The following is a 12028-nucleotide window of genomic DNA, read 5'->3' as shown; positions in this document are numbered from 1 at the left end:
AGTTATCCCAAAATCTAGACTCTCCTTTCAGGCACCAGTGCAATGATCTTCCCATTATAATTAATTAGAATGGACTAGGTGAATAACCTTTGGTTGAATAAAGCAATCACTCGTAAGCCCACTACCTTAATACAATACTGTTTTAATTTTCACGCATTAACTTAGCATCATTTCCATGTCTATATATTTATATACAAAGCCCACAGCATGCACACTATTTTCCATTTCCTTTTATTTCACTTAGTATTAAAACTATGTATTTCATGATATGATGACTTGGATTTGCTTCAAAATAATCTAGTGGCAGGGAGGGGTAGGTGTATAAATGAAAAAAGATTGCCCATGAAATAATAATAATTGAAGCTGGGTGATGATTCCATCCCGGGGCTCATTATACTTTACTACCTACTTGTGCATGCGCTCAAAATGTATATTAGAAGTGAGTAAACAAGTTTATATGATTTATATGTTGTAGAGTATTTTAAAGGCAAATTGAAATACACAGCATTACTTGAGAGGCCACCCACAGCTTGGTGTCCATTGGAATATACTGCCTATTTCAGTCTCCTAATATACCTTAGTCACTGCATTCACTTTCCTATGTGTACACATAGCTTCAAATTCAGGTCTCAGCTGGAGCTGCTGTTGCTCCTCCTCAAAGTCCACCAGGTCCCACTCATATTCCAGTCTGGCTTGTCGCTGTTTCCAAAACTCCAAAAACAATGTGACTATGGGCAAAGAAATGCATAAGAACAAATATAATAAAGAGATGGAGGAATAAGTGAATAAGGAGATAATAACTAGATTTTTCTTTACTTTAAAAAATCATTTTGGTTGTATGATGGTTCTTCTGTCGCTGTTTGATGATAAAATTATAAATTTTGGCATAATACTATGTAATAGTATTGAAATAACTCATATATAGAAATACAAATTCGTTTCTTAGACAGCAGTCCATGCAAGAAAAATTTTTTTCAGGCACGCTACTCTCTCTCTCTTCATTCAGGTAATTTGAAATAATATTTAAACTTGACTTTTTACTAACACCTAGATTTTGTTTGCATGTCTTTGACTGAAATCATCCAAGCAATTGTATCACATTCTCAGGCTTAGGGAAATTTAAGGAAAACATAGGAGCCATTTCATAACACAGTATGTCTCTCTCTCTCTCTCTCTGTCTCTCTTTGTCTCTCTCCCTGTCTCTGTCTTTCTCTCTATATATATATGTATGTATAATATATAATATTATATAGTATAATATACAATATATATAATTTTTAAACAAACTTTCCCTTAAAGAATAACATATTTACAGAAAAGTATATAAAACATTACCAACACCCCCAGAAAAACCTTCCTTTATAACCCTTCTAAGGCATAGATGTAACTAGTTTACACATATACACACACACATATATATATAAATACATATATATATATAAACACACACACACCAACACACACACACCAGTTTCTTTACCCATTCATCTGTCAATGGACATTTAGATTGTTTCCACATCTTGGTTAATGTGGAGAGAGTTACAATGAACACAAGAGTGCTAACATCTTTTTGAGATCCTGATTTCAATTATTTTGGGTAAATACCCAGAAGTGGGATTGCTAGATTATATGACAGTTCTATTTTAATTTTTTGAGGCACTTCCACACTGTTTTCTGGTTGTACCATTTAGCATTCCCACCAGTAGTATGCAAGAGTTCATTATAATTCTTCACATCCTCATCATTTTGGTAATAGCCATCCTGACAGGTGTGAGATAACATCTCATTGTGGTCTGATTTGCATTTCTCTGATAACTAATTACATTATGTATTTTTTCATATATCTGTTGGCCATTTGTATAACTTCTTCGGGGAAATGTCTATTCAAGTCCTTTGTCCATTTTTAATCAGGTTAGGTTTTGTTATTTTTTTAAAACTATTGAGCTACAGGTGTTCCTTATATATATTTTGGAGGTTAACCCTTTATCAGATAGATGGTTTGCAAATATTTTCTGCCTTTCAATGGGTTGCCTTTGCACTCTGTTCATTGTTGTCTCTGCTGTGCAGAGCATTTTAGTTTGAGGTAGTCTAGCTTATTTTGTTTGTTTTTGTTGCCTGGGCTTTGGTGCCATCTGCATGAAATCATTGCCAAGACCAATGTCATAAGGATTTTCCTTAGACTCTCTTCTAGGATTTTTACAGTTTCAGGTCTTATGTTTAAGTCTTTAATCCATTTTGAATTGATTTTTGTGATGGTGTAAGATGTGAATGAAAAATGTTGCCTGCCATATCGGTAAACAAAGGATGTTGCAGCCATCAAGCCACTACAGCCCAGATGGTGAGCCCTGAGGGAACCCAAGATGGGAAAGAACAGGATACTGGCCCCAGATAGCTAAGGTGCATATCAAAGGAATGATTTCAATTAGCCCAGATTCTTGCATCTTCCCATACAAAGAAAAGCGCTAATTCATTAACTTAAGGTATCTGGTTTTCTTTAATTAACAGTAATCTTTTGATGTTCTGACTACCTGGTCTTTGTTGCAAAACTCCTATGTATCCTGGCTCCTCCCTTACCTCTTCAGAGCAGATCCTCAGAGCTATCTGAGAGGCTGCCTCCTGGGCTTGAAGTCCTCAGAAAGTCTGCCAAATAAAACATAATTCTCAACTTTCAGGTTGTGGATTTTTTTTCAGTTGACAAAGATAAGGATCCAATTTCATTCTTTTGCATGTCGCCGTCCAGATTTCCACAGCACCATTTGTTGAAGAGACTATCCTTTCCCCATTTTGTTTTCTTGGAAATCCTGTTGAAGATTAATTTACCATATACATGTGGATTTATTTCTAGGCTCTATTCTGTTTCATTGGTCTGCATGTCTATCTTAATGCCAGTACCATACTGTTTTGATTGCTGCAGCAAATAAACAGTTCCTAACTGGTTTTCTCCCCAGGGCTAAAAGTAGAGGCAGCAGACACAAATGCCCATCTTCCAATCTTTCTTTGAAAGAGATCTACTTGCAGACTTTAAAAGCTGCTGCCTGAGGGTCCAGCTTCCAAACAGCCTGCATCTAGGTGCTGACTGAGATCTTCCCATTTGGGATACTGATGGGTTTTGGCACACCCCCCAAATACTGGGAACCACTAAGAACAAAGAAGGCAGCTTGAACAATCACAGGCCACACTTTCAAGGCTGGGAGAGGTAGCTGTTTTACCTAATGAACAGAAATCAACACAGGGAGGCAAGGTAAATGAAGAAACAAAGGAAAATATGTTCCAAATAGAAGAACAAGATAAACTGCAGAAAAAGACCTTAATGAAATGAAAACAAGCAATTTACCTGATAAAGAGCTCAAAATAATGGTCATAAAGATGCTTACTGAGGTCTGGAGAACAATGCATGAATAAAGTGAGAATTTGAACAAAGAGACAGAAAATATAAGAAAGTAATAAACAGAGATCATAGAGCTGAAGAATACAATGATTTTATTGTAAAATTCAATAGAAGGGTTCAGCACATACTACATAAAATGAAGAAAGGATCAGTAAACCCCAAGAAAGGGAAGTGGAATTCATTCAGTCAGAGGAGAAAAAATGAATGAAATGAAAATGAAAAATGAGTGTAAAAAAGTGAAGTCAGCTTAAGGGAGTTATGGGACAATATCAAGCAGACCAACATTTGCATTATAGGGGGTCCCAGAAGGAGAAGAGAGAGAGACAGAGACAGCATATTCAAATAATGGGTAAAAACTTCTCTAACATGGGGATAAAAACAAATATTATATCTAGGAAACCCACTGAGTTCCAAAAAAGATGAAAACAAAGAGAACCACACTGAGACACATTATATTTAAAAGGTCACGAGTTAAAGACAAAGAGAGAATCTTATAAGCAAGAAGAGAAAAACAACTTATGTATAAGGGAACCCTCATAAGACTATCAGCAGATTTTTCAGCAGAAACTGCAGGCCAGAAGGGAGTAGCATATAGTCAAAGTACTGAAAAAAATTTGAGAACCAAGAATACTCTACCTGGAAAGTTTTCCAGACAAGTAAAAGTGGAAAGGGTTTATCACAACTAGAATGGCTTTTCAAGAAATGTTAAAGGGACCTCTTTAAACTGAAATTAAAACATATAAATGTACAAATCTCATTAGTATAGGTAAATGCATAGTTAAATTTAAAATACTCATGTTACAATGGTGGTAGGTAACACACTTGTAAATCTATTATGAAGGTTAAAAGACAAAAGTAGTAAAAATAACTACAATAAAATTGTATAACTATAATAATTGGTTAAAGGATACACAAGCTAAGAAGATATAAACTGTGACATCAAAAACATAAAACATGGGAAGGAAAGTAAAAATATAGAGCGTTAGTATGCATTTGGAATTAATTTGCTTTGCTTGCAATAGAATGTTATAACTATAAGATGTTTTATAAAAGCCTCACTATAATCACAGAGCAAAAACCTATAAAAGACATGCAAAAGATAAAGAAAAAGGAATCTAAGCATACCATTACAGAAAATTATCATACCCCAAAAGAAGGCAAGAGAGGAAGAAAGGAACAAATGAATTACAAAACAATTAACAAAATGGCAATAGTAAGTCCATATCCGTCAATAATTACTTTAATGTAATTAACTAAATTCTCCAATCAAAAGTCACAGAGTGGTTGAATGGATAAAAAAACAAGACTCAACTATGTGCTGCCTACAAGAAACTCACTTCAGCTGAAAGGACACATATATACTAAAAGTGAAAGGATGGAAAAAGATATTCCATACAAACTGAAACCAAAAGAAAGCAATATTAACTATACTTATATAAGACAAAATAGACTTTAAGACAAAGATCACAATAAGGGGAAAAGAAGATCTTTCTATAATGATAGAGAGATCCATCAAAGAAGAAGATATAACACTTATAAATACTTATGCACTCAATAGAGGAGCACCTAAAATATATACAGCAAATGTTAACAGACCTGAAGACAGGAATTGTCAGCAACATAATAATAGTAGGGAACTTCAACACCCCATTTTCAACAATGGATAGATCATCCTGACAGAAAATCAATAAAGAATCATTGGACTTAAACTACATGTTAGAACAGAGGGACTTAAGGGGCATTGACAGCACTTTCCATCTAACAGCAGCAGAATACACATTCTTCTAAGTGCACATGGAATGTTCTCCAGGAAAGGTCATATATTAGCACCACAAAACAAGTCAATAGATTTCAAAAGTTTGAAATCATATCAAGCATCTTTTCTGACCACAATGGTATGAAAATAGAATTACAGGAAAAGTTAAAACTGGAAAATTCACAAATATGTGGAGAATAAAGGACATGCTACTGAACAAACTTAGAAAAATCAACAGAGAAATTAAACAATATCTTGAGACAAATGAAACTGGAAATACAATATACCAAAACTTACGGGATGCAGCAGAAGCAGTTCTAGGAAGGAAGTTCATAGTGATAAATGCCCACATTAAGAACCAAGAAAAAGCTAAAATAAACAACCTAACTTTAGACATTAAGGAACCAGAAAAAGAGCAAAGTAAGCCAAAGGTAGTAGAAGGAAGAAAATAACAAAGATCAGAGGGTAAATAAATAAAAGAGACAAAAAGACAATAGAAAAGATCAACGAAACTATTTTATTTTGAAAAGATAAACAATAGAAAACCTTTAGCCATAATTACCAAGAAAAAAAGATAAGCCTCAAATAAATAAAATTAGAAACTAAATAAGAGACATGACAACTGATAGCACAGAAATACAAAGGATCATGAGACTACTATGAACAATTATGTGCCAACACAGTGGATAACCTAGAAGAAATGGATAAAGTCCTAGAAACATACAACCTACCTAAAGTGAACCATGAAGAAATAGAAAATCTCAACAGACCAATTACCAGTAAGGATATTGAATCAGTAATCAAAAACGTCCCCACCAACAAAAGTCCAGATCAGATAGCTTTACTGGTGAATTCTATCATACATGTAAAGAAGAATTAATCCTTCTCAAACTCTTCCAAAGACTAGAAGAGGAAAGAAAACTTCCAAACTCATTTTATGAGGCCGTCATTATCCTGACACCAAAGTCAGACAAAGACACTACAAGTAAAGAAGTTATACTTGATGAACATAGATGCAAAGAACCTGAACAAAAGAGTAGCAAATCAAATTCAGCAATATATTAAAAGAATTACACACAATGATCAAGTGGGATTTACTAAAGGGATACAAGGATAGTTCAACATCCACAAATCAATCAACATGGTATACCACATTAACAAAATAAATGATAAAAGAAAATCATTTCAACAGATGCAGAAAAAGCATTTAACAGAATTGAACATCCTTCATGATAAAAACTCTCAAAAATATAGGTATAAATGGAATGTATCTCAATATAATAAGAGCTATACATGACAGGCCCATAGCTACCATCATAGTCAGTGGTGAAAAGCTGAAAGCTTTTCCTCTATGATCAGGGACAAGACAAGAATGCCTATTCTTGCCTCTTCTATTCAATAGAGTACTGGACATCCTAGCCAGAGCAATTAGTCAAAAATAAATAAATAAATAAAAGACATATAAATTAGAAAGAAAGAAGGAAAGAAGTAAAACTGTCTCTGTTTGCAAATAACATGAAATTATAAAAAACATCCTGAAGACACCACCAAAAAACTGTTAGAACTAATAAATAAATTTAGTCAAGTTCCAGGATAAAAATAAATATATAGAAGCCCACTGTGTTTCTATATACTACCCACGTACTAACAGAAAGAGAAATTAAGAAAATAATCCCATTTACAATAACATCAAAAAGAACAAAATACCCAGGAATAAATTTAACCAAGGAAATGAAAGATACGTACACTGTATACTACTAGACACTGATGAAAGAAACTGAAGAAGACACAAATAAATGGAAATAAATTTGAGGAATTAATATAAAAATGTCCATACTACCCAAGCAATCTCCAGATTTAATGCAATCCCTATCAAAATTCCAATGCTATTTTTCATAGAAATAGAGAAAACAATCTTAAAATTTGTATGGGGCCACAAAAGACTCCAAATAGCCAAAGCAATCCTGAGAAAGAAGAACAAAGCAGTAGGCATCATATTCCTGATCTCAAACTATATTACAAAGTTATAGTAATCAAAATAGCATGGTACTTTTGACATGGCATAAAGAGAAACACAGAGACCTATGGAACACAATCAAGAGCTCAGAAAATAATCCCATATATTATGGTCAATTAATATTTGACAAAGGAGCCAAGAATACTCAATGGGGAAAGAATAGTTTCTTCTATAAATGGTTTTGGGAAGATTGGATATTCCTTTGCAAAAGAACAAAACTGATAAAAAAGGGAACCCTCGTGCACTGTCAGTGGGAATGTAAATTGGTGTAGCTGTTATGGAAAACAATATGACGGTTCCTTGAGAAATTAAAAATATAAATATAATAGGATGAAGCAATTCCACTTTTAGGTATATATCCAAAGGAAACAAAATCATTATCTTGAAGTGATATCTTTACCCCCATGTTCACTGCAGCTGCTGGGTGTTCTATGCATAATTGCTCCTCTATTTGTTATGACATATAAGGTTAGTGTTGGTGTACAATCTCTGTCAATGGAAAGAATTGAAAACTACTACAATTGTTGTAATTTGTGTACCTATCATCCATTTCTGATTCCAAAAAATGACAGGCAGGATTTGGTAGCCACATAATGAAGAGATGTCCATATACTAACTTAACCAGAGGAGGCTGCTGGAGAATTGTGGGTAAGACTTCTCTGTCTCCCATTCTCTCTTTGAATCTGGCCTTTTCTCTTCAGACCGTAGCAGTCAAGCAGAAGTAACAGAAACCCATAAGAACATCTGCTTCATGTACACACCCCCACAAATGTTGGTGTCCTATTGCCTGAATCAAGCTACCTTGTTCCCTTGGCCAGTATTTTTCTTTTTTTAATTAATTAATTTTTCATTGCGTTGGGTCTCTGTTGTTGCATGCGGGCTTTCTCTAGTTGTGGCGAGCAGGGGCTACTCTTTGTTGTGGTGCGTGGGTTTCTAATTGCGGTGGCTTCTCTTGCTGCAGAGCATGGGCTCTAGGCACAAAGGCTTCAGTAGTTGTGGCACATGGGCTTGCAGGCTCTAGAGCGCAGGCTCAGTAGCTGTGGCGCACAGGCTTAGTTGCTCCGTGGCATGTGGGATCTTCCTGGACCAGGGCTCAAACCCGTGACCCCTGCATTGGCACCTGGATTCTTAACCTCTGTGCCACCAGGGAAGTCCCTCCTTGGCCAGTTTTTAAATGCACACACTTGTGCTTCTTAAAGACTTTTTTTGTTAAATTGGAGAGAAAAAAGTCTATCTTTCACCAGAGTCCCCCAAATTTTTAGACATGCTTTAGAAGTCTTTGGGCCTCCTCTTGCCAAGTTACTCTTACAGAAAATACTTTCCTCACTGATGGTGGGAATAACTTCATAACACTTCTACTTCCCACGTGATACAAAAGAGAAGAGATACTGGGACATTTCCAAAATTAAGGGAAATTCCACCTTACATGGGAGATTTTTACCAAATGGAACTGGAAGCTGGAACTAGAATTTGACACAGGAAATTTAAATTCAAATGCTGAGTATTAGCTCTCAACAATTTTTTTTTTTTTTTTTTCGCGGTATGCGGGCCTCTCACTGTTGCAGCCTCTCCCATTGCGGAGCACAGGCTCCGACGCGCAGGCTCAGCGGCCATGGCTCACAGGCCCAGCCGCTCCGCGGCATGTGGGATCTTCCCGGACCAGGGCACAAACCCATGTCCCCCTGCACTGGCGGGCAGATTCTCAACCACTGCGCCACCAGGGAAGCCCAGCTCTCAACAATTTTTGAGTCTTGTTCCAGTTTGTATCCATGACTCAATATCCTCCAGCCACCAAATACTTATGTTTATTTCTCCTGAATTAAGCACTTACTGAGCCTGTTTTTACCACAGTTCTGACAGTGTAATCTGAATACATATGAAGTTTCAAAAATTATAGTGTTTTTCAGAGAAATTAGCAGATGACTAATAGAGACCTTTCTGGACCAAGGATCAAGACGAATGACCATTGATGTGGACTCCATCAGTGTACTGATGCTAGCAAAGACATAAAGATGTAAAATCACCTTTGGTTTATAAGGTATGCCAAATGTATATGTTATATGAATGGCCATAAAACAGATAACATGGAGAAAGCTGTTTTTATGTAATTATTTACTCACCCCAAATTCCCATGAATATTGCAAAGAACACTGTTGACTCATTGTCAAATAAATGGGAGAACTGTAAAACAATAACAACATCACAAAGACTACTTAGTATCAAATGAGGGAGGGAAATTGCAAGTCTTTTCAACATACCACAATACATACATACCTTTGAAGCCCAACAGGTAGAATTTAGTCTCCAATAGTCACACATTACATCACAGAGTGGGCACATGATAATCTGACCCCCGATCTCAGGGTCACAGATCTCAGTGCTGCAGAGGGAAGAGGAGAGTTTTTGTTTTGTTTTGTTTTGTTTTTGTCTTGTTTTGTTTTGTCCACACGGCATGGCATGTGGGATCTTAGTTCCCCGACCAGGGATGGAACCCATGCCGCCGTAAGTGGAAGTGTGGAGTCCTAACCACTGGACTGCCAGAGATTCCCAAGAGCAAAGTTATATTAAAAGTGACGTGTTTGGGTGAAAGTCCAAAGCTGCTTTTATTGGAACAACTTTATACAGCTTCTTACATATGGCACAAGGGGAAATGAACTAGCAATTTTTGTAGATCAAATCATGCTTTGAGGAACAGAATCTTTAGAGCCCATCATTAAAAACAAATTTTCCATAAAGCACCAGGTGAGGGGTAGCTGCTATGTTTGGGTCTTTTTCAGAAATATCAATTATCTGCTGCCATAGGAAACATTCTGACACAAATTCCAGAAAAATAATAGCAACAGTTTCAGTTAGCATAGATTCTCTATTGGGGCAACTCAGTTGCACTTACCTGCTTGAGTTATCATGCATCGATAATAAGCCGTAAATAAAACAAGCTAAGCCAACTATAGCTGCAAAAAGCAGCATTTCTGTGTAAAATCCGAGAAAGACAAAATAGATGCCAATTTTTTCTCCGTAATAATCCCTATGAAAGAGGGTAAAAAGAGAATCAGAGGTTGTAAGAATGATACAGTCCTGAGAGTCTTGGTTTTGTATTCAGACAAACTTGAATTCTAATTTTGGCTCCATTGCTTTCCAGCTGTGAAATTTTGATAAAGTTACTAAACTTCCTAAACCTTAGTTTCGACATCATAAAATGCAGGATAATGCTTAGCCATAGAATTGGTGTGAGGATTAAAAGAGACAACACATGTAAGTAAGAAGCCAACTGAGTGGAAGTTAAGATTTACTTTTGAAATAATCAGGTAATTTGAAAAGCTTTTAAATTTTAAAGAGAGTTTAAATGTTTTGAAATAAAGTGCAGAACATTCTTCTAGCAATTAACAAATCAAAATCACATTCACAATCTGTGCATGGACTTTTGCTTTATCTCTCTCTAAAATTGAAGAATGTACTCAGACCACAACAGATGAGAGTGGTTGTATGTATGAACTTCCATCTTCCTCTAAATTTGGAGCTCTGATGGATGCTTATAGAATTGTAAGACAAGGAGCAAACCAAGGAATCAAAAATGAGTGTTTAATAAAGTTCCATAAAATATACAGTTCAGCACTTGCTTTACAAAGAGTTAAAAAGTGACAGCATTAGTTGGCATAAATGTTCAAGTCTTATAACCAAGTTTTGGGGTTTTTTTTCTGTTGTTTTTTAAACCGACTCTCTCCTTAAGGAATCTCTCAAAGAACCAGAGAACAAGGTTTTCTCTGCCTCATAAAACCAGGTTTTTTATAAAAACAACACAAAATAGGTTAATCTTCTCCCTTATTCACGTAGAGCTCAGCTCACCAAATCTGTGAAGTCTTACCACAGTTTCCTAGACAGAGATGTAATCCCTTTTGGGCTCTAATAGCATGATATATATAAATCTATTACAGCACTATTTATTAAATTGTAATTTCCACACATGCTCAAAAAACAGGCAAATCTAAACATAAAGGGTTTAAATTTTACATAACATAAACTTATTTAACATAAACTTAATTTCCCAATGAGAAGGTTTTTAATTTTTTTCACTCAATATTAATTTTATTGAATATCCCATTCTTCAGTTTTCAAAATTTCTAATCTTTTCTAATGAAACAGGCATCTCTCTGCTTGTACCATCTTTCATTCTTTCATTTTTTCATTATTTTCAGTGATAATAAACATTTTTACATTGTTGTTTTCCCTTGTTCTGCTTTTCAAATTACTATAAACTTGAAATTAAATTATAATTCCATTGTATTCCCTTGTTAATTTACCATTTACAACTTCCTTAGGTTCACTCACATAGGATGAGTAAACTTGCTTTTTCTCTTTTTTTGTTTTTGCTGAAAAACAGCAATTATTATAATACTGCATAACATCAAAATCTAAAAAAAAGAATAAAAATATTTGATTTGGGAAAATTTTTTTTTTTTTTTGCGGTACGCGGGCCTCTCACTGTTGTGGCCTCTCCCGTTGTGGAGCACAGGCTCTGGACGCGCAGGCTCAGCGGCCATGGCTCACGGGCCCAGCCGCCCCGCGGCACGTGGGATCTTCCCAGACCGGGGCACGAACCCACGTCCCCTGCATCGGCAGGCGGACTCAACCACTGCGCCACCAGGGAAGCCCTGATTTGGGAAAATTTACTATTCATCGTGTCTATTTCCATTTGATGTTTTAAAAATTATAGAATCAATCATTTTTAAGGTAAAACATCAATATTACTGCTATATGCTTAACCAAAAAGTTATTTGGGAATTCATAAAGAAACTGGATATTTCAAAGAACTACATTTTTCTTCCTTTCAAATTTCAAGAATCTTATTCCTTGAGAATTAAAAAAAAAG

General features: G+C 35.6%; 1 protein-coding gene across 1 annotated transcript in view; it reads right to left on the bottom strand.

Annotated features, from left to right (window-relative positions):
• Positions 1-12028, bottom strand: part of ANO5 (anoctamin 5) — a 98839-nt gene that overhangs the window by 26720 nt on the left and 60091 nt on the right. The window contains exons 10-13 of the mRNA XM_032640866.1: positions 10052-10186; positions 9436-9541; positions 9282-9342; positions 577-728 (exon numbers count right to left, since the gene is read on the bottom strand). Of these exons, the coding sequence (XP_032496757.1) occupies positions 577-728; positions 9282-9342; positions 9436-9541; positions 10052-10186 (454 nt within the window). The remainder of the gene's footprint in view (positions 1-576; positions 729-9281; positions 9343-9435; positions 9542-10051; positions 10187-12028) is intronic.

This window comes from Phocoena sinus, chromosome 8 (assembly GCF_008692025.1).
Source record: "Phocoena sinus isolate mPhoSin1 chromosome 8, mPhoSin1.pri, whole genome shotgun sequence".
NCBI classification, from domain to species: Eukaryota; Metazoa; Chordata; class Mammalia; order Artiodactyla; family Phocoenidae; genus Phocoena; species Phocoena sinus.
The sequence above is the reverse complement of the archived record's forward strand: the minus strand, read 5'-3'. Positions and strand labels throughout refer to the sequence as shown.